At 52.1% G+C, this 25,354-nt stretch overlaps 1 protein-coding gene across 3 annotated transcripts; it reads left to right on the top strand.

Moving 5' to 3' along the window:
* Positions 1-1,285: 1,285 nt before the first annotated feature.
* On the top strand, positions 1,286-24,465 carry IRF8 (interferon regulatory factor 8). 3 transcript variants are annotated; one of them, XM_041771896.1, is made up of 9 exons: positions 1,286-1,380; positions 4,916-5,090; positions 10,108-10,291; positions 12,949-13,037; positions 14,460-14,565; positions 15,702-15,749; positions 20,253-20,639; positions 21,315-21,430; positions 22,192-24,465. In XM_041771896.1, the coding sequence occupies exons 2-9, from the start codon at positions 4,917-4,919 to the stop codon at positions 22,366-22,368; spliced, it is 1,281 nt and encodes a 426-aa protein (XP_041627830.1). In that variant the 5' UTR covers positions 1,286-1,380; position 4,916; the 3' UTR covers positions 22,369-24,465. The 3 variants fall into 3 exon arrangements, with proteins under 3 accessions (XP_041627830.1, XP_041627829.1, XP_041627831.1); XM_041771895.1 differs by lacking the exon at positions 1,286-1,380 and adding an exon at positions 1,656-1,807; XM_041771897.1 differs by lacking the exon at positions 1,286-1,380 and adding an exon at positions 4,494-4,645.
* Positions 24,466-25,354: the final 889 nt, after the last annotated feature.

Below are 25,354 nucleotides of genomic sequence, written 5' to 3'. Positions count from 1 at the left end.
CTCTGCCGTGCTCTCTCTCTCTCTGTGTTTCTCATGAATAAATAAATAAAAAATCTTAAAAAAATTTTCAAGCTTGCAGTGTACTTCTTGCATTTTGGGACCAATAAAATTTCCTTTTCAGGCTCAAACATTTTCACAGGTTCTTGAAAAGTCTAATGAATAAATGGCTTAGTAAACACTGCTGCTTGTGTATGATTGGCCAAAGAGGCAATTAAAGTCAATGAAGATTCTGACTCTTCTCTATAGAAGGGTGCCTAGACCTGAATGTGGGGAAAAATGTGTCTTTTTCCCTTGTTGCCAGGGTTTTCTTGGTCATTTCCATCACTCCTGCTGCCCCCACTCCACCATAAATAGGAAATGCCAGTTAACATCCAGGAGCGGCTGGAAACTGGGTGCAGACACACAGAGGACCCCCCACCCCCACCCCAACACAATTGACATTTTCTGGGGAACAACAGGATTTATGATGGAAATTTCCCTAATTGGACATTCTGGCCCTAATATGCTGGACAATCCTGTTTTTATCTGATCTTCAGATACTTTTTTTAAACATCTGGGCTTTCTTTCTTTCGTTCTTTTCTTTCCTCTACACTCAGGGTCAGTGGGCAGTGACTGGCGCCCTAGGACCAGGTCAGGTCTGTAAGTAGCCGCGGCAGGTGTGCACACGTGACCAGGGTCTTCCTCTCCTCCGGGTGTGTGTGTGGGGGGGGATGCCTCCCCTGCGCTCCAGGAACTCGGGGCGCTCACCGAGAGGGCCTGACCCCTGACCGGGCCTGCTGGGGGCCACGGTGCAGGGACCCCAGGCCGTCTGCAGCCCTGACCTCGCCGCCACCCGCTCCGTGACTTCCACCGCTCTCCACCTCCACCCACCCCGGAGCCCTGGGTGTGGGGTCTGCGCCCCGACCTCCGCCGTCGGGCCGGCAGCACCTCGTCTGCCGCCATCGGACTCGCACCCCGCGCCCCGCCCGCGGGCCCCGCCGCAGGAACGCCCCCGCGGCCCCTCGGGAATTTCTGCGGACACCCCCGCCCCGCGCCGCCCCCGGGACCCCCGACGCAGACCCCGGAAGGACACCCGGACCGTCAGCCACCGCCTCTGCGCAAACTGATTTCTCGGAAAGACGAGCGCTTCGAAGAAGGCCGGCCGGGCCGGCCGCCCCCATTGGGGGGCGCTGGCGGGGCGCCCGCGCTGATTGGCCGGCCGCGGCGCGTCGCCCGCGCCCATTGGCCCGCGCGGCCGCCGCTCCGCGCGCCGGGCCCGCCCCCGCCCTAGACCCGCGCCGGCGCCCCAGCCACGGCCGCATCCCCGGAGCGCGGCGGCGGGAGCGTGGGAACCGGGCGGCGGCGCCGAAGGCGGGCGGCGGGCTGGGCGCGCGGCGGCAGGTAGGCGGCGGGCTCCGGCCTCCTGGTCCCGGCTCTCCCTCCCGAGCCCAGGCCCGCAGGCCAGGCGCGGAGCGCGGGCGGCGGGTCCCCCGGCGGCTGATGCTTGCCCCTCCAAAATCCCATTTTTCTTAAAAGTCTGGCTTGCGTGGAAGCCCTAGGATGGCCTTTCTCAGGAGGGGGAGGACCGACCTCTTTACTGCAAGACCTGCCCTCCGGTCCCGCCCAAGTCCTGCTGCCCGGAGGAGCGCTTGGGAAGCGCCCAGTGACCCCCGGGGTGGTGAGCCAGCTGGCGCAGCGGGGCGCCCTCCGCACCCGTCCGACCCCAGGGGTCCCTGCCCAGAGAGCCCTAGCCCTGCAGGGCTCACAGCTAAAAGGCATTTGGGCGTAAAATGCGCCCCGAGGCAAAGGGGAGACTTTCCCGGTTGAGGTATGTTGCTCACCCCAGGGCTGTGGAGTGCTTGCTGGATGGAGAGACTGGAGGCTGAATGTTCCAGAATTTAAACTGCCCTTTCAACCTGTAGGGGGATGTAACATACTTTTTTTTTCTTTCTTTCTTTCTTTCTTTTAAACCCGAGTTAGGAGCTGGTCCTGAAATGAAGGTTCTGAGCATGCCCTTTGAGATTATGGGAGGCTCTTCCAAGAAAAGAATTGAGAGTGGTTCAGTCATTTCAGAAAGACTAAGGCCAAAGTGACAAATAACTTTGATGCTTTTGGTTTAGGGGTGGAGGACATGGGGCTGTGTGGCCACCAGGCAAATACCTCCCCGCCCCACCTCGGGCCCTGAGAGGTGTGGGAGGTGAGTCTTGCACCTCCTAGGCACATCCTGGAATCCGGCTTGGGTGGGGGCAGGGCAGTTTTTTATCACCTCCCGCCTGGGAAGCTGATTCCTGGGACGCATTTATTGGGATGCAGATTAGCTCCAGATAGGACTTGGCCCTTAAAGAGAATGATTATCTAAAAATCAAGGAAGAGGAAGTTATAAACATGTGACCAGGCTTATGAATTTTTTTCTGGCTTGACATTTGACGGGATTAATGGGTTAGCGGTCACTAAGTCAGTGTGGGTCATGGAGCTAGAATCTTAGGCTTGTATTGCCACTTAGAATCTTAGAGGTGCTCTCCATGAAAATTCAGGTGGGACTGGCCATGTGCTTAGATCTTGTAACATGACCTTGGCTTTTCTCTGCAGAGCAAGCAAAATAAGAGTCTGCTAGGGTGCCTGGGGGTCAGGGTGCCCTTCTGGGCTTCAGTGTTTCCTCCTGTGAGCAGGCAGGCTGGATTAGATGGTTTCTAAAGTATTGTCCAGTTTTCCTATTCTGTGATTCACTCTTCCTATCCATGCCCTCTCTCTTTTCTCTTTTCCTGTCCTTATAAATCACCAAGACAGTTGTCCTTAACAATTCTGGGGGTCATGAGTGCCTTAGAAATCTTGATAAGAAGGTGTTGACCCACTTTCTAGAAAAACGCCCATACAAACAAAATCTTGCTTTTTATTTTCAGGAGGCTCCCGGAGTGCGGACTCTGGTTTATAAACCTCGTGCTAAGAGGGTGACTAAAGTCCTAATAAGTGGGCACATTTCATTGAATTGACAGATCCGCAGATACCACCGCTTCTGTTGTGTTCTGGCCCCTCTCACCCTCCTCCTGCACACAGCTCACTCCTCAAGGGAGGCGAGATTCTTCTGTCTTTCCTCCAAGAAGGCCTGCAGGAATCAGTACTGTGCTAGGTTATCTTCTGGGGCATGTTTCCTTTCTCTCACCAGGTGTTCCTCCTAAATCTTTTTTTTTTTTTTTAATGAAGATTTTATTTGTTTATTTGAGAGAGAGAGAGGCAGAGATAGTGACAGAGCATGAGTAGGGAGGAGAGGGAGAAGCAGGCTCCCCACTGGGCAGGGAGCCCAACATGGAGATCCACCCGGGACCCTGGGATCACGACTTTAGCCAAAGGCAGACACACAACTGGCTGAGCCACCCAGGCTCTGCCCTCCTAAATCTGTACTTATATAAGCATAAGGGGCTGTTTTGGAATTCTGGGATGCTTGAGGTGCATTCACTTTGCAGGGGAGGAGAGCCTCAGAGAGGTTCAGGTGGTTTTCCCAAGGCCTAGCTGGAGAAAAGCCTTTGCTGGGTCTGCATTTTCCAAATCCAAGTCCAATTCCTATTCCACCACCTGCTTCACCCCATTTACGTCCACTTGTGGGCATGGAAAAGGCACATTTGGCATTTGGGACTCTCCTTCTCCCCAGGACCTGGGCCCCCTTTCCAATCCCACACCTGTAGGGAGGCTGGTTTCCAAATCCTGTACTTCTTGCTTCATGGACCAGCATGGCTCTGGATGTGACCATATTCTTGGGGACATTATGTCTTGTCACTACTGATTATTTCACACCTGCTTGCCCAAAGAGGTCACACTTTAATCAGAAGAATAGAATTTTTTTTTTTTTTTTTTTTTTTTTGGTGGGCGTCTGTCCAACTGTCTAGGGGATTTCCACCCCTGTTCTTGTAAATGTGGGCTGTGAGTCGATACGGCATGATTATTCTTTTTCTCTTTGCTATTGGGAAAGCTGCCTCTTCTGGCAACAGTGTTCTTCTAGAGGATGTCTTTGGGTACCCTGGTGAGGTCCCCAAATCCTGGTGCCTTCTGGAAGAGTCTAGCCCAGCTGACTTTGCTTTGTCCTATGGCCCCAGTTGATCTTCCTTTTTGTTCCAATTGGTTGTAAGGGTTCCTGAGCAAGAAAGTTGGGGCAATAGCATCTGTTAGAATCTTTTCAGGTCCAGGCATGGCCCCAGGTGCTTCATATGCATCCTCTGAACCTTCACCACAAGGATGCCCAGTACTGATAGTTACTCTAGGGCTTCAGTCCCCCTGGCTGGCACTCCCAAGGTTAAATCATGATTCAGGGTCACCCAGCTGGGAGATGGTGGGTCTCAAGGGGACTCTAGCTCTGTCTCAATCACAAACTCTTGCTCTTATCATTAACCCAGCTTTGAAGGAATAATCTAGAAGGGCTATCTTTGAGGATCTCCTTTTTTGGAGCACACAGATGTCCTATTTGCCAATAGACACGGGTCAGACTGGGCATCAAGTGATAGAGTTGGCTCTGAGAGTGATGAGCTGCTTATTAAAGGACATGGAAATTAAATAAAAGTGATTATTCCCCACGTCATGCTAAAAATGGAATGGTGCTCTTAGACGTGGCTGTGTTTGTCCGGAATGGAGCAAGGGGCGAAAGGTGGAAGCAGAACCAGCCAGAACCTTAGGACAGGTGGGTATATGGTGCAGGGCAGCTGCACCAGGAGTCTCCTGGTGCCCCACAAAGTCTCAGTTTTCAGGACTGAGAGGGCCCAGGGAAGCATGCTCTTCCCACGGCAGGTGGCTCAGGGTCCTGGGGTCTGTGGATTTCCCCCTAGGCTAGCACCTGTGTTGCAGCCCTCTGATCATGCTGTCAGCAATTCTGGACTCCCAAGTACATGGGGTGCTGTGATTAATGAGATGATATTTGTAATTTCACAGAACGTGTTTTTTTCTTTCCAAGGATGTGTGACCGGAACGGTGGCCGGCGGCTTCGGCAGTGGTTGATTGAGCAGATTGACAGCAACATGTACCCGGGGCTGATTTGGGAAAATGATGAGAAGAGCATGTTCAGGATCCCTTGGAAACATGCTGGCAAGCAAGATTATAACCAGGAAGTGGATGCATCCATTTTTAAGGTACAGACTGGAACTCCTATCCCACATCACCAGCACTTGCTGTCTTCCCTTCGGGCCCACGGAGGCGTTGAGTGACATCTTTCTCCTTTGCTTGAAAAGCCATCTAATTTTGTTAAAGAAACATAGATTGAGTGCTGAGTGTGTCTCCACACACCTGTTGTGTGACTGAACCCCTTTGAGGTCAGTTGGCTGTCGTTGGCCTTTCCCCGGCGGGGGGGTATCCAGGGCCCTTCCCCACCTACCCTTTCTTTTGCATGAGGCTGACAGTCAGGGAGAGAGAGGACTCATGCAAGGCCCTGAGACCCAGACCTTTACCCTCCCCGGGTTACCATCTAAATTCCATTACGAATTCTAGGAAGGGCATAATAAGTCTTTGTACTTTCAAAGTTATTACTTCTGCCTGGCAATATAGCGTCAGCTCAGACAAGAGAGACACCATCTGTCATTGCTTCCGGGGCCGGGTCATGTGGGGTGTCCTGAACCTGCAGCAGAGGTCTAAGAATAGTCTTCCTTCCCCTGAGAATAAGAAGTGCCCAAGCATGGAGAGGCTTGCTGTTTACCAGCAGCTCTGAGCAAGAGAGCTCACTGTGTGCCAGGCCTGACCCACATGTTTGTTTCTCCTCTTGCATGCTCCTCTACAGTAGGTGCTGTTCTTTTCCTGTCCAGGCACCAGGGACAAGGGGCTTGTCCGAGATCTCACAGCTCTTGGGCAGTGGAGCCAGGTAGCCCCACCATGAGCCCATGCTCCCAACCCTAAGTGCCAACCAGCAGAGGTTTCTTACCATTCCACCAACATTCAGGCAGAGGAGCAGGAGCGAGGGCAGCCCAGCTGGGTTGTCAGAGTCCCCTGTGGATTATTGTCACCTGCGGGCTTCTCTGAGGCTCCAGGAATGCAGCTCCCCCACCTGGGGTGATTTGGATCCCTGGGTCATGGTGAGCCCCGGCTTCTGTGATGGCAAACAGATGCACCACAGGTGGCTCAGAACCCCTCTAGTTCTGCAGGCATTCAGGGTCCAGGGAGGGGAGAGTGGGTGAGGATGAGGGAGGGCGGGGCAGGCTGAGTTGTAGAAGGGAGGGCACTGGCCCCCAGACTGTGGTGAGGGAGGGAGCACAGGTGTGCAGGACCCCAAGCAGCACTGGATGACTGAGGATGACAATCCTCTGATCCAAATGAACAAAAATTTTGGAAGATCATGCCTTGGCCCCAGAGTGGAGCACAAGTAGGTCACAGCTGGCTTCAGAGGTGTTTTGGCCCTTCGGGTCTCTGTGTGGCATTTGCAGTGGGCTCCACGTTTCTGTTACAATTCTGTTACATCTCTGATCCGGGGTCACAGAACTCTTTGGTCAGTTACCAGCTCTCTCCCTGGAGAGTGGACACATGTAGACAGTTTGTACTCACTCACCTTCATGGGGCCCTGTGTAGCCCGAGTGTCCAGCAGATTTCTTCTCATCAGGTCCAGAGCCTGGGTCCTGCCAGGATTTGCAGTGTTACTGTTTGCTCCTTTATCATTCTTGGTGATGCTGTGGATGCCTCTTTTGTAGAGGCATTTTGCCTTTGGCATCAGTATGAACCTCTCTTGGGAAAGACTCCAGCTAAATTTGAGCAGTGCCCAAGGTCCACAGGGTCCACTGGGAATTCTAGGTGATAGATGGCTACGAGCCCGAGCTCCTCAGCCCTGGCATCACTGACACCTAGGGCCAGGTAGTTCCTTCTTATGGGGCCATCCTGGGATCTGCAGCGTGCTTGGCAGCACGCCTGCCCTCAAGCCGGTAGTTTTTGCCCCTTCCTCACTGAGAATCTCTTGGGTTGCTGATGATGATGATCAGGATGAATGGACATAAGCAGATGTGTGGGGTGCTGAGGGCTCGGTTTGTGAGTGACCATCAATGAAACCTCCAGGAGGGGATAGAGGCTGGGCCAGTAGGTGGCCTGTCCCTGCCTGTGGCTCCTGGTGGCCATGCAAGGCTTCTCCTTTCACCCTGCTCCCTGTTTCAACTTAGGCTGTAGGGGTAATGAAATAAAGCCAGCCCCAGATTTATACGTCTTATGCAACGCTCTCCATGGCCGTTTCAACAGTGTTGAGAAAAATGTGCAAGATTCCCAATGCTTCCGTTCATTACGCAGTCGCTCAGTGTGGCAATCTGAAAGGAGCCCACAATCTCAGCAGGAGCGGGGTGGGAGGGAGATGTGGGCGCCCCCCAGGGCTGGTGGCCACGGGGAGGGTGGCACACTGGTGAGAAATGGGGGAAGAACCCACGTGGCGCTCCTCAGAGTCTTGCCAGCTGGCTGCTATCCTCTGAGGGTGGATCCCTGCGATGCCCAGACGCACCTTTGCTGGGGCAAGAGCCCACAGTCAGGCCTTGGGTGGATGGAGCCAGCTTATGGGTTTTCTGGTTAAGTAGAGAACCTTTAGTTTGGGCCAAAGAAAACCTTTCAAAAATCAGTGAGTTAAGAAAATTTAGTGGAGCGTAAGAAGCCATTAATACCAGAGGATTCTTCACCGTCTGCAGGTGTGATTGTGTGGCCAGCCTCACTGTGTAAGCCGGAGACAGGGGATTGAAAAAGACTGAGCTCATTTTGTACCATCCCTGAGTATACGGAGGCCCTCATACCTACTCGTACTTGTTTTTAAAAAAGTACTTTACATCCTTTTCATAAAGCCGATGGTCATATCTCCCGTTGACCAGCATTGTGATGGGCCTAAATGAACTACAACTTACTTAGTAGTACAGGTATTTCAAATTCAGTAGGCCTTTGAGGAAAAAAAAAAAAAGCATTTGATTTTTTTTTTAAGATTTTATTTATTTATTCATGAGAGACAAAGAGAGGGACAGAGACACAGGCAGAGGGAGAAGCAGGCTCCAATGCAGAACTCGATCCTGGGATTCTGGGATTCTGGGATTCTGGGATCACAACCTGAGCCAAAGGCAGATGCTCAACCACTGAGCCACCCTGGTGCTCCACATTTGATTTTTAAAACACGAGATGAGACAATAACGTTCGGTCAGGCGTCATCCATGGCCACAGGTTTATTGCTGGCTGCTGAGTGCCAGGGCAGGGTGGAGACTGGCCAGCAGTGGTGGACTCTGGGATCACTCCGCTCCCTCTGGTGTTAGCTTGAGAAGCATCTTGACAGATCATGCAGCTAAGCTGATATTTTAGAGCCAGCTAGAGAGCCCCTGAAAGGGCCTAGGGCAGTGCTGGAAGCAAGGTACCTGATGCTGACCCTCGGCACCTCCCAACCACAGGGTCCCCGCTTTGCTCTGTGGCGTCCTGGCTTTCTTCATGGGTGAGTGTGAGCCCCTGATGGAGGACAGGGCAGTAGGCCCAGCTGATCCTAACATTGCCTCTGAACCTAAGGTCTTCAAGGCCCACTTGTAATGTGGGTTATTACCCAGTGGTTTGCCAAGTGGGGTGGTGTGGAGGAGTGTGTTGCAAGTTTGCCTCCTCAGGGTGCACTTGGCAATGCCTGGAGACATTTTTGATTGCCACAACCGGCATCTCGTGTGCCAGGGATACTCTTAGACATTCAACCGCACACAGGATGGCTTCACCCCAAGGTATGATCCAACCCCTGGTATCAGTAGTTCTGAGCTAGAGAAACTGATTTAACATAACAGAACTTTGAAATTAGTGTTCAGTGTGAATGTGGTTTGCCTTCCTTGAAAAAAATAAATGCACACATGGTCTGCGATGCAGTTAAAGTGCTGCAGTTAAAGACTGGCAGGGACTGGAAGCCCTTTACCTCAGAGGGAGGTTTGTGTCTGTGTCAAAGAAGGGGGTGATGCTTCTGTGCACCAACAGGAACATTCCCCCACAGAGGGGATGTGTGGGAAAGGAGGCCTGGACCGTGAGAGATGGAGCTGGGGTGTCATGGAGTTCCTGCAAGTATGGCTCCCTGGTCGCCCACCAGTCCCAGGGATGCTGGCTGAGGATAGTTTCCCAGATCTAACCCATGCTTACGGATGAGAATCTCAGGGCTTGGGGCCCAAGGATCTGTGTTTCTCGAGCTCTTGGGGCACTGGTGCAGGCTTTGAGCTCCAGGACACTGGCTGCAGTGGAACTCTGGACTGGGTCACCTTGGGAAGACTTGCGTCTTCCTGAGTGGTGCTGAGGATTCGAATCCTCCAGCCCTTGTATTAGCGTTGGCTACCAGGTGGCTCTGATTTTGTCTGCTACCCAAAGTTTTAACCTGACAGCACTAAGCCCCCGTGCCCCCCTCCATTGGTGTGTCTGGATTCCAATTTTGAAATCTTGAAACTATGCCCATTCATGTGTTTGTCTGCTTTTTTCTTTTCTTTCTTTTTTTTTTTTTTTTTTTTTCTTTTTTTTAAGTTCTGCCCCATTCTGCATTGTGGCTTTTATAGGTTTCCAGCTTTGAATGTCTGGTCCTTGTTGAGACTGTGAGGTTTGGAGAGGTCAAGAACAGCTGTGCAAAACCGAGAGAGGCAGAAAACATTTCGTTGTCTTTCAAACAGGGCCCTGGCAGTGGGGCAGGGAAGGTTCGAATACAAGCCAAAATGCAAAACACAATGTCTATTAAAAGTAGCAGGGCCTGGATGACCACAGTCAGACTTCTTGCAACTGTTCCCTTTTCATGCTAAATTTTAGCTAGGGGTTGATTTGAAAAAGCAACAAATTGTTCTTTATTTTGAACACTGTAGTTGAAACCATGTGCGACTTCCTCTTTATACTAACTGGCCTCAGGCTCCTCCTGGCCCTCGGGTCCATGGGCTCCACAGGGGGCAGATCCTAGACATGTGTGTGTGGAGGAGCCAGGGGCAGGGGCTGGATTCTGGCTCAGCTGGATGACCTGGGGCAGGCAGGGGCAGTGGGCCTTCTGGCCTAGGTCTTCTCAAGACTGAGGTGTTTGAGCCCTGCAAGTCCTGGAATGAGAGCCAATGCCCAGAGACGACTGTCAGGACTGTGAGCATGTGCCGGTCCTGACCATGGCCGTGGCCATCTGTGGTTGGGCAGGGCGGCTGCCTATCTCATGTGTTCCTTTCTTTTCCTCAGGCCTGGGCAGTTTTCAAAGGGAAATTTAAGGAAGGAGACAAAGCTGAACCAGCCACTTGGAAGACAAGGCTACGCTGTGCTTTGAACAAGAGCCCAGATTTTGAGGAAGTGACAGACCGGTCCCAGCTGGACATCTCTGAGCCATACAAAGTTTACCGGATTGTCCCCGAGGAGGAGCAAAAATGTAATTATCCATGGCAGGCGCTGAGCCCAGCAGAGGCTGGCCAGCCTGCAGCCCCCCACCAGAGAGCCTGGGTCTGGGGTGGAAGGCCCGTCCTCTCCTCTGCATAAGCAGATCTTGAGAGCTCTTTGCCCTGACCTCAGCCGCTGTCCGCTGGCCAGGTGGCTGCTCCCAGTGGACAGAGAGGCTATGCCTGTGGAGGAAAGGATGGGGAGGGGTGGTTCAAGGGTGGCCTCCTGCTGCTCACCCTCCCTGCCATCAGACCGGGAGCCCATTGTGGAACCGGCCCCCCCCCCCCCGCCCCCAGGCACGATGGCACTGTCAGCAGGAGCAAGCATCCTGGGCAGGGTGGATGGATGAGGAATTCCTTGTTTCCTAGTGCTTCCCAGAGGGGGCTAGGGGATGGTATAGGGGACAAAAAGTCAGTGGGTCGATGGATTGGTGATAAGGATTGAGGGTGAAGGTCTTGAACACGTTTGGGGATGGTGGCACCGTTGGCTTCATTGCCAGGGAGCAGACATGCCTCAGCACATGGTTAGATCCTGATCTCTACTCGGGAGCTCTGGGATGTGATGATTTGCATGGGTGTTCTAGCTCCAGAATCCCGATAGCAGTTGTGAAGGGATTAAAGCAGGAGGCTCCTGCCTCACGAGCCACTGCCCAGCTTCCACACCCTGGTCAGACATTGAACCTCAGCCAGGAGGCAGTGGGCTCAGGTCGGGCTCCAGAACCCTTTGCAGAGTGGCCCTGACACGACAGCTCGTGACCTTCCCTGGTTTAGAACATTCTTCAGACACATTGATTAGCCATGAGATGTAGCAACCAGACCATGACAGCCTAATTACTTTCTTCTCCCAAGCTTTTTAGTAGCCCAGGGTGCCTGAGAGAGGCAGAGCCCCCAGACTCTGGTGCTGTGCAGACAATCTGAATTTGAGCTCTTCCTACTGGGCGAAGGTTAAAAAGGTTGACTGAGAATTAAAAAAAAAAAAAGCTAAAATTGTGACTCTTCCAAATCTGTAGTGAGCGTGATTCAGAATCCCTTAGCTCTTCCTCCCCGGAAGGACAGAGATTTTGTGGCCAAGGATGTGGCTTGGGTGATGTACCATCCATGGGCCCAGCCTATGGGCATCCCACCCTGGCGAGCCACTATAGTTCGGGAGGGGGGGGTGTTTCTGAGGTGCTGGTTTTCTGTAGTTTCATTGTGTGTAAATCAGCACCTGACTTAGTGGAACCCTGAAACCCAGGTAGTCAGTAGTGAGTCAAACAAACTGACCTTCCCCTGGACAATCAGGTGACCTTGACAGGGAGGTCTCATAGGCAATGCTCTGTGGGGGCAGGGGAGCAGGGGCATCTCTCCGTCCTCCCTCCAAGTCCTGGATAATATTTCATCAACACTAAATGACTTGTGATTTGAGGGAATGGAGAAGTTTCTCTTCGTCCCCCACCCCCAGGATCGGCCAAGCCTGAACTGGCAGGTGAGCCCAGCTTGTTTATAGCATGGGGTGCGGCCAGCATCACCTGCCAGGATGGATGTTAGAGAAGCAGCAGGTTCTCAGGCGGCAGAGGGACGCTGCATTTGCATAATGTCTAAATGGACCCACTCTGCTCTGTAGTTGAGTGGTTTGCAAGCTACACTGGGGGTGCCCCCTCTACCCCTTACTTCCCCCACCAGCAGCTTCTAGCGAATTCTCGAGTCTGTCAAAGTAGAATCAAGATTCAGTCAGGATGGAACAATGGGTTGGTTAGGTGTGTGTTAGTTACAAAACCTGGCACACTGATCCCTTGATAAGGCGGATCTCTGGCCTGGGGGTGATGCATGGGGGGCACACAAGCCTGGTGTGGGGTGCTTGCTGTGGGCCACTGTGTGCCTGTAGGCCATGCCTGACGGAGCCTGTTATCCTGGTGCGCTGTGCGCGTGTGCCTGGTGTGTGCACTCAGATGCACGCTGTATATTTGGAAAGGCCACAGAGACATTTCCTGTCAATTAACTTTAAAAAATGACTCCAATCTGCACACACATTTTGCCAGGAAATCTTTGAGTATCTTCAAACAGCCTGGCTTGTAAATGTAACCCATATGGGTGGTGAATGCCTGGTGTGAAGCATGTCTGATAGGAACTCATTTTCCATCTCAGCAAATGGGGCCCTGGCCACACCACCATCCTTGTCCTCTGAGTTAGAAGCAACAAAACCGACTTCTCCCTCTGACTTTGCCGATCAGACAACTGAAGCAGCATGGGAAAAAATGTCTAGGCCTTTTCCAAACCAGGGAAGACACTCACTGACTTTTCTTTCTTTTTCTTTCTTTCTTTCTTTCTTTCTTTCTTTCTTTCTTTCTTTCTTTCTTTCTTTCTCTCTCTCTCTCTCTCTCTCCCTCCTCCCTTCTCTCCCTCCTCCCTTCTCTCTTTCCTTTCCTTTCCTTTCCTTTCCTTTCCTTTCCTTTCTTTCCTTTCCTTTCCTTTCTTTCCTCTCCTCTCCTCTCCTCTCCTCTCCTCTCCTCTCCTCTCCTCTCCTTTCTTTCTTTCTTTTCTTTCTTTCTTTCTTCTATTTCTTTCAACTCAGCATTAAAACAAACAAAACCCCCAAAACACTGATTATGGCTTCGATGATGGCTGTGATGCCACAGGGCCATTTGTCATGTGTCTGTCCAATTTTTCACAGGCAAATTAGGCATGGCGACTCCTGGCTGTGTGAGCGAGATCACTGAGATGGAGTGTGGTCGTTCTGAAATCGATGAGCTCATCAAGGAGGTAAGGTCCAGCCCTGGCTGCAGAAGCCATGTGGGTTTCGGTGAGGGACGGCATCTCTCCTGCCCTGGCAGGGCATCCAGAGCCCATTGGCTCTCTCGGGAAGCATCTCTCCACTCCTGGGATGGAAGGTGAGTCTGGCCTCCACCGTCTGGCCAGCCCCTTCACCTCATTCCCCAACTTCATCCCAAGGGTCGGGCTGAGCAACTTGTTCTGTGCCGCTGACATTTGCTCCAGCTGTAAATGTGTCCTATTTTAAACTTTTTGAATGGCAGTCATAAAAAATGCATCATGTATTCACTTGGCTTCTTAGGCAGGCCACAGTGAATAAATGTAAACTTGCCTTGCAGTTTGGGATTGTCTGTATGACTTGGATAATTGATGGTGCTAGTTCTCACTGCAGGTGAGCTGCCTGTCTTACAATCTGCAGCTGGTAGGCCTTGTCGGATTGGAAAGGCCTGTAATCACACTCATTAGAATTGTATGTAAACTCATAGTTAATAGGCTATAAGTAAAGACTTAATGGGGTCTCCTTAAGGCAAAACACGTGGGTTTTTGGTTACCGGTTTTAGCTATACAGGTACCCTTTTCTGTTAACATCAGCCTCTTCCCTCTGTTTTTATGGGTATTACCAGGTGTACATTTCATAGCTAAAATAATCCCACACGGTTCTTATAAAAGGTGGTATAGGCGCTATAGAAGTTCTTCCTAATACTCACATGGCGATAGCAGAATTTTTAGGAGTAGCTGGGATGTCAGTGAATGCAGATAACAACATGCAGCCTACCCTAAGCGGCCTGAGGCTTCTGCGGATGGCAGATGTTGAGTTTCTGGGTGGTCTCTGGCAGCAGACCAAGTGAATTCCTGGCTTCATGTCTCCAGCAACGTCCCATTTTCTGTAGAAGGCTTTTTTTTGCTGACTCGGCTAAGAGAGTGAGGTGGTTGGGTTGGCACAACGGGATCCCAAGAAAAGCAGATTTCAAAATGTTTGCTGATCAGATTTATCAGCATCCATTAAGGAATGGGTCAGAGGTTGAAAGTCCAGAGGTGGAGTGTTAAGCAGGACTCGCAAAGTCATGGCAGAGTTTGTCCAGTGCCACTGTTCATGGGTGTCCCAGAACCTGTCTGCTTTTCCAGGACATCGGGGCAGCTGGTTGACCTGGCCATTCTGTTTTGCAACAGGTGGTTTCACAGAAAGGCCATAAGCTTTCTAGGGGTCCTGCGGAGGCTTGTAATTCAGGCACATGGCTTGATCGCTAAGCCTGCTGGATTTGTCTTGGATCTTTCAAGATGCAAAGTAATATTTTTCTTTTGTCGTGGGATAAAGGGGACTGTATGGCTCTGGTTAAGTCTAAGCCAACCCCAGAGTCCCACCCTGGAAGTGCAGTGACCACAGTGCTCCTCTGTCTCGCCCCTGTTCTGCAGCCCTCTGTGGACGATTACATGGGGGTGGTCAAAAGGAGCCCTTCCCCGCCGGAGGCCTGCAGGAACCAGCTCCTCTCAGACTGGTGGGTGCAGCAGCCCAGTGCAGGTAAGGATGGGAGTTCAGGAGCCGCCCCCCCTTCCCACATGGGGTGGGGGGAGACTGGGGCTTATTTGAGTGGTTTACAGTGTTCACTCCTTTCTGCCTTCAGGCAGCCGGGGGCAGATAGGGCCATGGTACTACGTGATCCCTATTTTATTGAAGGTAACTGAGCCCAGAGAGGTACCCCTGGTTGCCATCACCACTGCCTCTTAGGAAGGCCCATAGACCCTTCCCCTAGGAGCGGTCTGCTTGCCCCCATGCTCCTGTGGCTGTGGCAAGCCCTACCTAGGCCAGAGGGGAGAAGGGGCTCTCAGCTGCACTTGACCTCACCACACGGGCCTGCCAGCTACTCTCTTAGATCATTAGGGACCCTCAGAGCCGAGGGGAGCCCAGGGCCAGGTCGGTGCAGCCACTCACTTGGAGCCCTGGATGTGAATCCCATGGAGGGAGGTTGTGTACATGATTTGAGACTCAGCCCACTCATGGGAACACCAGGACTTGTCCCAAGGGGTCACGGGCCTGAATGAGGCATTCATGCATCACTTAGCTTCTGATGCCATCTCCCTCACACCCGCTCACTTTCCACTATGTGACCCTCCTCCATGAGTGCGGGTTTCTGTGTTTGCTCTCTCAGCCTCTTTCTGCTACTGTTACTCTGCAGGAGATTCGGAGGTGACTGTGGCCCAACTGGCTTCAAAGGTCACCAGGCTATGGGGGGGCAGGTTTGTGTCCAGGGCCCCAGGAGAGTCCCCTCTCCCTGCACTGTGATGGCCCCTCAAGGAAAGTGAGCTCAGGGCCCCAGGGCCCCTCCTGCAGATGGGGCCTGGCTGGTGGGCACGCAGCCTAGTAGTATTTCTAGAGCAGGCCTTGGGGTGGGAGGAGATGTGGGCTGAGAGCGTCACACTGACACTTGGTCAGAAATCCCACAGCACAAAGGACGCTTCCTCCTCCTCTTTGCTGGTTGAGTTGAGGTCTGGTTTATGAAACATAGGTTACCGTGCTGGGGGGTGGGAAATCCCAAAGTCCGCAGAAGCCTGTGGCTTTTAAAGAAACTTCTGGAGAAGGGAGCATTTGAGCCAGTTCTCCTCCCCTCACCCCCCAACACGACTGCGTCTGAATTTGCTCTTCTCTTTCTCTGGCAGGCCTCCCACTAGTGACGGGGTACACTGCCTATGATGCGCACCATTCAGGTACGGAGGTGTTCTGGGTGGGTTGGCAGAGTGGGGCATGGGCACTCTCCAAGGCAGAGCTCAAAGGACCTGCAGTGGGTTTGCAAGGGTCCAGGACGAGCCGATCTAGTGTCAAAAGTCAGGACCCCAAGTCCTCCTCCTCTGTTGGAGAAAGCAAGGGCCTAGCCTTCTTGAGGCTCTTCTCAGATTGGACCAACAAATAGATCCAAAGGGCTCTTTATGCATAACTATGCAGGAGCAAGAGCATGTGGACAGCTCATCACCAGCTCTGCCCCTCTTGTGTGACCCCAGGCAGAGTGATGGACCTACTCAGAACCTCACTGGTGTATGGTGAGGATTAACTGTAGCGTGATTAAAATTTTCTGGTAGGGACGTCATTGGTCAACAAATGTCACCAGTGTCTGTCACCAGCGTCCATTTCCTTGACTCTCTTCCACACTCAAGTTCATAATACTAATTAATGGTGATGATGAGGATGATGATTGTGATGATGGTGGTGGTGGGGTGGGGATGATAATGGTGTGGTGGTGGTGGTGAGGATGGTGACGATGATGATGGTGGCTGACATTATTGAATGCTGACTAGGTGCCAGAATCAGTGCTGAGACTTTCATGGCCACGTCTCATTATACCTTCCATCACTCATAGACAAGTGCTGTTACTGTTCCCACTTCAAGGCTCAGAAGCCCTGGGTCACACAGCTTATGGGCTGCAGAGCCAAGATATAGCCTCGGACTGTCCCATCCATGCTTCTGTCCCTTATAGGTGGAGATGGCCTCTGTGACACATTTTTGTCTCATTATGCTGGGGACTCAGACGTCCTGCCAGTGGCCCCTGGAATTTGCATTCTGGCTCACTGACAGTGTCTTTAGAGCAAAGGAAACTGGTGTGTTCCCCAACAGCTGCAGGTCTGTGAGAAGTGAACAGCCTTAATCATCAGGATGGGCCACAGAACATTAGGTCTGGGGGACCAGAGGCCTTTTGGTGCAGAGAGGGAAATGGGGCTCAGACAGGTGTCTGAACTGAGGCCCAAATGGAACAAGTATTTGGGGTGGTGGAGGCAGGTTCTCACCCAGGCAAGAAAATGACAGAGAAGCGATGTTCCTATTCATAGCACTCCTATCACTGCACAGCAGCCCCACAAGCAGGGGACTGTCACAACTCTGACCTCCCAGATGTGGGAACCTAGGCTTACAGGTAAAATTGCTGGTCAGGGTCACCCCGCTAGCGAGCAGGTTGCTGGGTTCAAAGCCAGGCACCTGGCTGCAGCCTGCACACGCAGCAGCGGCCCCGCTCTGGGAGGCCCTGGCTCACGGGGTCAGGCCTCTGACCTAGTCAGCTCTGGGTTGTGGCCTGGGGAGTCTGCTGACCAGTGCTTTCTGGGTTCGGTGGGGAGCCGGGTGCAGGGCTGAGGCATCTGGGTGAGGAGGAAGTGTGCTCAGTTGCTCCAGAGCTGTCGAAGCACACAGTGAGTGAAGCAACCCACAACACTGCTTCATGCAAAGAAAATCCTACAACACTCTTCTAGAAGTTGTGAACTTTGGTGCTTCTGTTTAGGTCATCCCCCCCCCCCCCAACCTGTGTAAATAAGTCGATGGCAGGGGTCCCCTGTTCTCAGCGCTGCAGGGGCGAGATAATGAGCGAACAGGCGGGTGAAGGGTGGTGGGAGTGCCGGGCTCCTCTGCGAAGTGGAAAGGCCCCTGCCCCTGGTCTCTTCAGTGCTAGTTGGTGCCCAATGGACTTCAGACGCTGCCAGCCTCAGTTTCCCCACCTTCCTGGGGAGATCAGAAGTCTTGATCTTTATGTGAAAGCTTCCCAAGTGAAATGTTGACCATAACTCTGGATTAACAATACCCCACTGCCCTGGTGGATCTAAATGTGCCCATGGCTGCCTATGCGCGCTCTCAGCTGTGTTCACGATGTCTGGGGGGGCAGGCGGCATTTGAAATCAGACAGTGGGGCTCAGTGCTAAAGAACCCAGATGTGGAACGGGCGTGCTGGGGAAACGAGTGAGTCCGGTCTCCCCCACTTAGCAGTTGTGCCATCAGAGCAGATGCCTTAACCTGTCTATGCCTTTTTCCTTACCTGGAAAATGGGTATAATAATGAGGAGCCTCTACCTCATTAAATGTGCAGGTAGGTACAGCACGTGAGGACAGCTCCTGGTATATGCTGCATAGACCAGGAATTAGGATGTAGAACTTCAGGAGTCTCATCTACACAGCTAGCTTCTTGTCCTGTTACCCTGATTTATGTAGTAGTAGCTGCTGGTGCAGTGCTTACATGTGCTAAGCACAAACGTGAGCTCATGCAGTCCTCAGCCACCTGAGGGGTTGGGTCCTGCTATTCTCTTCTTTGCTGGTGGGAAGACTGAGGCACAGAGTGATGAAACTGCTTGCCTCGGGTCCCACAGTTGGGCTCCCATGTCAGGACATCTCTGCTCCTGGCATCGTTGCTTTGCTGCCACTGTGGTGAGGCCATCCCCCGGTGGGCAGGTGGCTGTTGGGGGGGGGGGACAGGACAGGTCACAGTTGGCTGCTGAGACTTGCAGAAGGGCTGGCTGGAGTTACATGGTGATCTCAGTGGTGGCTTTTCCGTGGGCCTCTGCTGCTTACCTCTTGGGTACAGTGGTCCTCACTCAGGCCCTTCCAGCGCAAACCTTCCCCAAGCTAAGCTGCCCTGTGGCACTGGGGGTCACCAGGATGGCCTCCCCCAGGCATCTGTGGAACACTGTCTGCCGCTCCCAAGGGAGCAGTTCACTGGCCCAGAGGTGGTGGTAGGAAGAAAGCCTTGGCAGTGGCAGAGCGGAGGTGCAGAATGGTGACAGAGTCATCCAGAGTGTTTCCTTCATCTGGGACAAAGTTCATGCAATTGTTGTGGAGTGAAGGAAGTGGAGTGTGTCATCAGGAGATGCAGATACAGACTTGGCATGGTGGGCGGGGTGGTGAACAGGGCATAACCAGACGTGTGGTCAGATGCTGGCGCTGCCACTTACAGCCAGGTGACCCCCCACCCGACCTGGGCCTCCCACATGTCACATGAATCAGATCGGAACACCTGAAGCTCCCAACCCTGCGTGATTCTAGAATGCCATTTAACTCCAAATGGAAGAACGTGGAGCCTGTGAATGGTAGCGGGAGTCTTATTCTTTGAGCAAATGATTTTTAAGCAGAGCCCAGTGAGTGGGAGGGTCCGAGGAATTATAGGTACATAGCAGCATTAACCCAGGTGACCACCCAATATGTCTGCCCCTGACAGTTGTGTGGGTGGTGCACTGCACAACTCTAGGGGTCACCATGGATTTGGGCAGCTCACAGTTTGTGTGGCTCCAAGGGGGCATCCCAGGACAGATCTAGGACACTTAGAAGGTGCCCCAAACTCACCAAGTTCACTGATAGTGCATGTAGTTCTTATAGTTTAAGGATATTAAAATGCAGATTTCGCTGGGACTGTCCTGGAAGTTAGCTGTTGTCTTCATTCCTTCCCTAGCTTAAAGGTTCCCAAACTTCAGTCACTTGAACCACACGTTTTGCAGTGGGTTTTCATATCTTGATACCACCTGTACTACTATTAACATTCTACTTTTCACTAAGTGTCACTTTTTAAGACTTATTTTAAATGGAGACCATCTATGCCTGTAAAAGGTGAACCAGTGCCACTTGCTATAAGTAGGAATTTAGAGGTCAAAGCACTGTTCAGAAATTCTGGTCCGACGACACCACCTGCCCGAGGCTGAGAGACCCATTTTCTCCCTTTGTTTAAAAAGGAGTCGGTCAGGGTTTGCTGCGAAGGATCCGTCAGCACCAAGCTGAGGCTGCTTCTTGAGGTGACCCGAGCCTGAGAGAATATTGAAAACGGAATAATAGTATTTCCGTGTACTTCATGTTGTGTCCCTGCCACCCGCCCTCAATCCTAAACGTAGCTGATTCAGGGAAACACTGGCTTAATTTGAACATTTTTTAGACTCTTCCAAGAACAGGTTTAGATGAAGGGTTTGGGGGAGAGTTATGATTTAAAATCCAAGGAACCCCAGGGGGACTGTGAATTTGTCAAGAAAAGATCGCGTCTCTATATATTTCCTAACCTGGAGTCCTGATCTAGCATTTGCGTCTGTTACGAGTTAGGGAGTGGGCCACATTGTTGCAGAGCATGGAAAACAGTGTATACGGTGTGTCCTGTGTGTGTGTGTTATAGGACCTTGTCTACCAGAATTACGCAGTAGCTGGGAGATGGAGCGATTTCACTAACTTCTAAATTGTACGGGTCATTGTGACCTTTGCCAGAGAGTGGAGAGCACCATAGTGGTTTTTATATTGAGTCATTGGTTTCCGTAGCCCTTCTGTGTATTCATTCATACTTGTAAAAACTTTATTTCTAGAAGGGGTGCATGAGGTCCCAGGCACACAAGCAGTTATCACCCCCCACACACTGGTGGGGAGCAAGAAAAGACCTGCTGGGGAGGCCCCTTCCCTGCAGCCCCTGACCTGCGCCCCTCCTTCCTGCAGCTTTCTCCCAGATGGTCATCAGCTTCTACTACGGGGGCAAGCTGGTGGGCCAGACCACCACCACCTGCCCCGAGGGCTGCCGCCTGTCCCTGAGCCAGCCAGGCCTGCCCAGTGCCAAGCTGTACAGTCCCGAGGGCCTGGAGCTGGTGCGCTTCCCACCAGCGGACGCCATCCCCAGCGAGCGGCAGCGGCAGGTGACGCGGAAGCTGTTCGGGCACCTGGAGCGCGGCGTGCTCCTGCACAGCAGCCGGCAGGGCGTGCTTGTCAGGCGGCTGTGTCAGGGCCGCGTGTTCTGCAGCGGCAACGCCGTGGTGTGCAAGGACAGGCCCAACAAGCTGGAGCGTGACGAGGTGGTCAAGGTCTTCGACACCAGCCAGTTCTTCCGAGGTCGGTACCGCTGCAACCTGCTGCCCTGCACCTTCGCGATCACGCCCCCTTCCTGGGCACAGCAGGGGTGCCCCCCTGGGTCCAGTCCTGGGCTGTGCATTCTTGCTGAACCATCCTGGGGAACTTCTTCGAGCCCTGCCTTCATGCCTGCTGGGAGGATTAAGGACCCTAGCACCTTGTAGCTCCTTTGTGGACTGTCCCAGGTCCTGGGAGCTGGTTAGAAATGCAGAGGCCCCACCCCAGCTTACAAGGTCCCCAGGGATCCATGTGGCACATTCTGGGACATGGTGACCTTGTACCTTGTCCTTGGACGATGCTGGCACACAGAAATGGCATGCATGAGCTGCTGTTGTTCTGTGGGGCATACATAGGATTAGCGTCCCGCCCTGTGTTCCTCCTAGAAGGTCAGGGTGGCTGCAATCAGGCAGGCCACTTTCCTACCCTGTGTCCGCTCTCTGTTCCTCCACCTGTAACAGCATCGGCCTCCAGCTTGGGTCAGGTCTCCTGCCACCCGGCCTGCAAACTCCCGAGGGAGGCAGGTGGCTTCCCTGGAGAAGGAGCCCTGCAGAGGGTGGGCCAAGTGGCATGAGCTCAGGTGTGAAAGCCCCGAAGCGGAGGCTAGATAGACACTGGGGCAGAGGATAGATAGACAGCACCCCTTCCTTGTCTTTACAGAGCTTCAGCAGTTCTATAACCACCAGAGTCGGCTTCCCGACAGCAGGGTGGTGCTATGCTTCGGAGAAGAGTTTCCAGATATGACCCCCTTGCGCTCCAAACTCATTCTGGTGCAGGTAAGAATGGGCAGCTTCGGGCTGCATCTCCCAGCCCCCATGTGGGGACTCCACTTATCCCTGGGCTGGAGAACAGGCAGTAGGGGCAGGGGACTCCACCTGTGGGCCGAGGCAGGCCTGGGGAGACCTCAAGTGGAGCTAGTAGATTCTTGCCACCTCCGAGCATGTTCTGGGACTCACAATCTATGTGTTCTCCCCTTGCCTTTTTTTTTTTTTTTAAGATTTATTTATTCATGAGAGACACACAGAGAGGGGCAGAGGCACAGGCAGCGGGAGAAACAGGCTCCCTGCAGGGAGCCCGATGTGGGACGCGATCCCCGGACCATGGGATCACACCCTGAACTGAAGGCAGATGCTCAACCACTGAGCCACCCAGGCATCCCTCTCCTTGCCTTTTTTTAAGTCAAAACCCCCTAGCAAGATTCTACCTTTCTAGCCACGTTCAACTGACTTAAGGTCTGAGAGACAGATAAGGCTTTGCAAGCCCTACGCAATCTAGTCCAGAAGTTCCACTCTAATGGTGGAATTCTGGACACTGGCTGCTACCAGTTTGGGACTGCATTGGGACTGTACATAGGAGTCTTTGCAGGAATATCACTTACCCTTTCCATGCACCTGCCTATTTGGGGCTCATTCACTGGGGACTCCTGGGGCAGTTCTCAATGATAGCTTTGGACTGGGTAATGAGAGGACCTGGCTAGAGTCAGAGACCGTCCCAGTGGACTTCCCACCTCCACGTCTGACTGTGCCCCTCCATCTAGATCGAGCAGCTCTACGCCCGGCAGCTGGTGGAAGAAGCTGGGAAGAGCTGTGGCGCCAGCTCGATGGTGCAGCCTCCTGAGGAATCCCAGCCAGACCAGGTCTTCCGGATGTTTCCAGACATCTGTGCCTCACACCAGAGACCTTTTTTCAGAGAAAACCAGCAAATCACGGTTTAAGCCTCTCCTGGGCACCCCATTCTGCCCATGCCTCATGTTTCATTATTACAATTACTGTTGTAATTATTTAAAGATGTGGATCCCTCTGACCTGGGGCGGGATGCTTCACTCTGCTCTTAATTTAGTAAGGGCATTCCCCGAGGACTTGACGTTTAAAAACAGTCGCGTCACACTTCTACTTTGAAACCTGCACCAAATGATCTGGATGCTGTAACTATAATCTGTGATTCAAACATTTATTTCCCTGCATTTCCCCTAATTATCATTAGTTGCCAGATTCTCTCAGCGTTCAGAGATAAATGATCTTTCCAAAGACTTGGCATTCAATTCTCCTAGCCCATAGCTGCTTCCGGGGAAAAAGATTTGAAATCTCAGATCAGCTTGTCAGAACAAGGCTGCTTTTTTGTCTTTACCTTGTGTTAGAGCTATAGATAGATGATTTCATATGCTTGATTCGATGTGGAGTGCCTTTACTGTGAAGCATGTTAATAAGATTTTTTAGAAATACTTAGATAACAGCCTCTCTTTAGCAAGTGAGAGCATAACGCCAGGCTTGTTAGAGGAATGTACGTCCCTCCCAGGACACGTTGCCAGAGGGCGTGTCCAGCACCAGACGAACTGGTGTGTTCTCACCTTCCGACCATGACAATTTTCCCTCTGGGCCTTACTGCCAGGAAGCTTATAGCTAAATTTTTTTTTCATTTCTGTAATTAAATCATCCCTGATACTTTGCTCTTTTCTTCTAAATGGTTTTGACCTGTTTAAAAAATATTCATACTTTTACTTGTCCTATTTCACATGTCCTATTGTAAACTGCTTTGAATTTTTTTTTTTTTTTTTTTTTTTTATCAAGTGAGCAGGCTATAAACCACAAACGCAAAAAGTAATTGTAGATTGTGCCTTCGATTCAGTGAACCCATAGACCAGCTGGTGGTGTTGAGCATGTGGTGGGTGTGGCTCGGGTGGATTGGAGGATGTGGATGAGAGGCATGCGCTTCTCACCACTACCCTGGTCCTGGGGTGGACAGTGGCAGGGATGGTGTCTTCTCCCTCCCTAGGACTCCTTGAAGTGCCAGATGGCCTCAGGTCATACTGAATTCTCTTCAGAGGGGTCCTATGCTGGGACTCAAGTTATTTCCTAGCGACTAAGATACAGTGACTACCCCGAAATATGTCAAAATGGCAAGGGCAGGTCAGCCTTCCCACCGACCTTGTCTTGTGCATATAACACATCTCCATGACTGCTCTAAAACCACTTTCATGATTAAAAAGCATTTGAACATTTTTTTCTGGGGTGGGGGGCGGGGGGAGTTGTATTTTGCTATGTTGGGGATTAGGGTGCCCCTTCCCTGGCTGTGTGTCCTGTGTGCTGTGCAGGAACTGGTGGAGGCTGGCCAGCCAGGGTGAGCATAGAGCAGCAGCAGGTGCCCACTGTGTGGCAGGGGTGGGAGGAGCCAGCTCCATCTTCAGTATGGACAGCAGGCAGGGTAGGGGAGGCCCTGCTGGCTTTCCCTCCATTCTCAGTGGGGTGGGGAGAAGAGCCTTGGCCCCATTCTTTCTCCTTTATAACCCAGCAGCAGCATCACTGGCTGCCGCCACCCTGGCTCAGTCTCACTGTGAAAGGGCAGGAAGGGGCCTTACCTGTCAACACTCATTTTGCCATGTGAGAGAAGCTGGGGTTTGTGGGCCCCAACTTAGCCAGCCTGGCAGCCTAGTAACCATGGGTCCCTAATTTCAAATCCAATGCCCGTTCCCTTTCCCCATGGCTACTTTCATGAAGGTGATGTAGGCGTCGCGTGTGTAGCAAGACTCCATCATCCTGGGCCCCTCGGGTAGTGTTTGATTCCACCTGCAAACATAGGGAAATTCAACAAAAGTGGCTTTTCCTCTTTAGCCAACAAAGCCAGCATCACATTATCAAGGATAATAGGTCTGTTTTCTAAAAGTATGTCGGAGAACAGTGGGTTTCGGTGTCTAGCTCAAACAAATGGTAAAGCATTTATCTTGAATATGCTAAATGAATATTTATTTTTGTATCCATTTAAAATGTATATTGATCTTTTTTGTTCTTTATTTTAATAAAGTGCTTTTTAAAAAGCTGATTCGTGCTTTGTGTTTTGTTAAAGTCACTGTAAAATATTTCATCATTTTTACCTGATTCTGGGTCCTTTAAGGGGGAATTGAAACACAGTGCCACGCTGGGAGGATTCAAGGATTTTTTTTTGCTTGTTTTTCTCTCATCCCCAAAACAACAGCAAAAAGGTATAGAGGCTTGTAGGTCAGAGAATTTTCTGGATGCAGAAAATGCAGGGCATGCTAGGTTGTTTTTTTGAGGTCCGGGAGCCTGTTTGGGTTTGTGTGAGCTGATGGAGGAAAGTGCAGAGGGTGTGAAGGGAGGAGGAGGTTGGTGGGGATAGGACAATCTTGGAAGGTGCTGGACCCCGAGCTGGGTTGGCCACACATGATGGGGATGTGCATCCTTCCATTCACACACATACTCAACTGTGCTGGGTTCTTAGGGGATACAGCAGGGACAGGAGGGGCCTAGTTTGGTCATCATGGAGGTTGCTTCATGAGAGGTACCTGTTGAACAACCAAGGACAGATCAGTCTGCTTCAGGGGGGCCCAGACCCCAGCCAACCCAGGGGGCATGGTGTTCCCAAGCGTTCCCCACCATGCTCCATTGACAGGTGACAGGCTTCCTCAGACAAGCCCCGTAAGCCTGGGATGGGTCTCATCCTCGGCACAGAGATGAAGGAATGAAGGCAGGGCCCATGGGGGGTGGACTGTGGCCATTAGTGTCCTGGGACAGCTTGGGATGAGAGGCTATCTGATGAGGCCTGGCTGCGAGGCTTGAGGTTGCGGGGCCCAATGACCCCCGGAGGGGTGGCTGCTGGCCAGTCATTGGCTCTCTTAGAAATCTCACTGAGTCACCCTAATTCCCCCATGTTGCAACCAGAACTTTGTTTATCAGGAAACCATTTTC

The sequence above is a fragment of the Vulpes lagopus genome, chromosome 10 (assembly GCF_018345385.1).
Source record: "Vulpes lagopus strain Blue_001 chromosome 10, ASM1834538v1, whole genome shotgun sequence".
In the NCBI taxonomy this organism is placed as follows: domain Eukaryota; kingdom Metazoa; phylum Chordata; class Mammalia; order Carnivora; family Canidae; genus Vulpes; species Vulpes lagopus.
Note: the sequence above shows the minus strand (reverse complement) of the source record. Positions and strands in the feature narration are given on the sequence as shown.

What these genes read in the sequence shown, in the direction of transcription:
- IRF8 (XM_041771895.1), top strand. Translation starts at nt 1,770, where the DNA reads ATGCGCCCCGAGGCAAAGGGGAGACTTTCCCGGTTGAG. An exon ending in GGGAGACTTTCCCGGTTGAG is followed by an intron (nt 1,808 to 4,915) that starts GTATGTTGCTCA and finishes TTTCTTTCCAAG; the next exon opens with GATGTGTGACCGGAACGGTG. An exon ending in CACCAGCCAGTTCTTCCGAG is followed by an intron (nt 20,640 to 21,314) that starts GTCGGTACCGCT and finishes TTGTCTTTACAG; the next exon opens with AGCTTCAGCAGTTCTATAAC.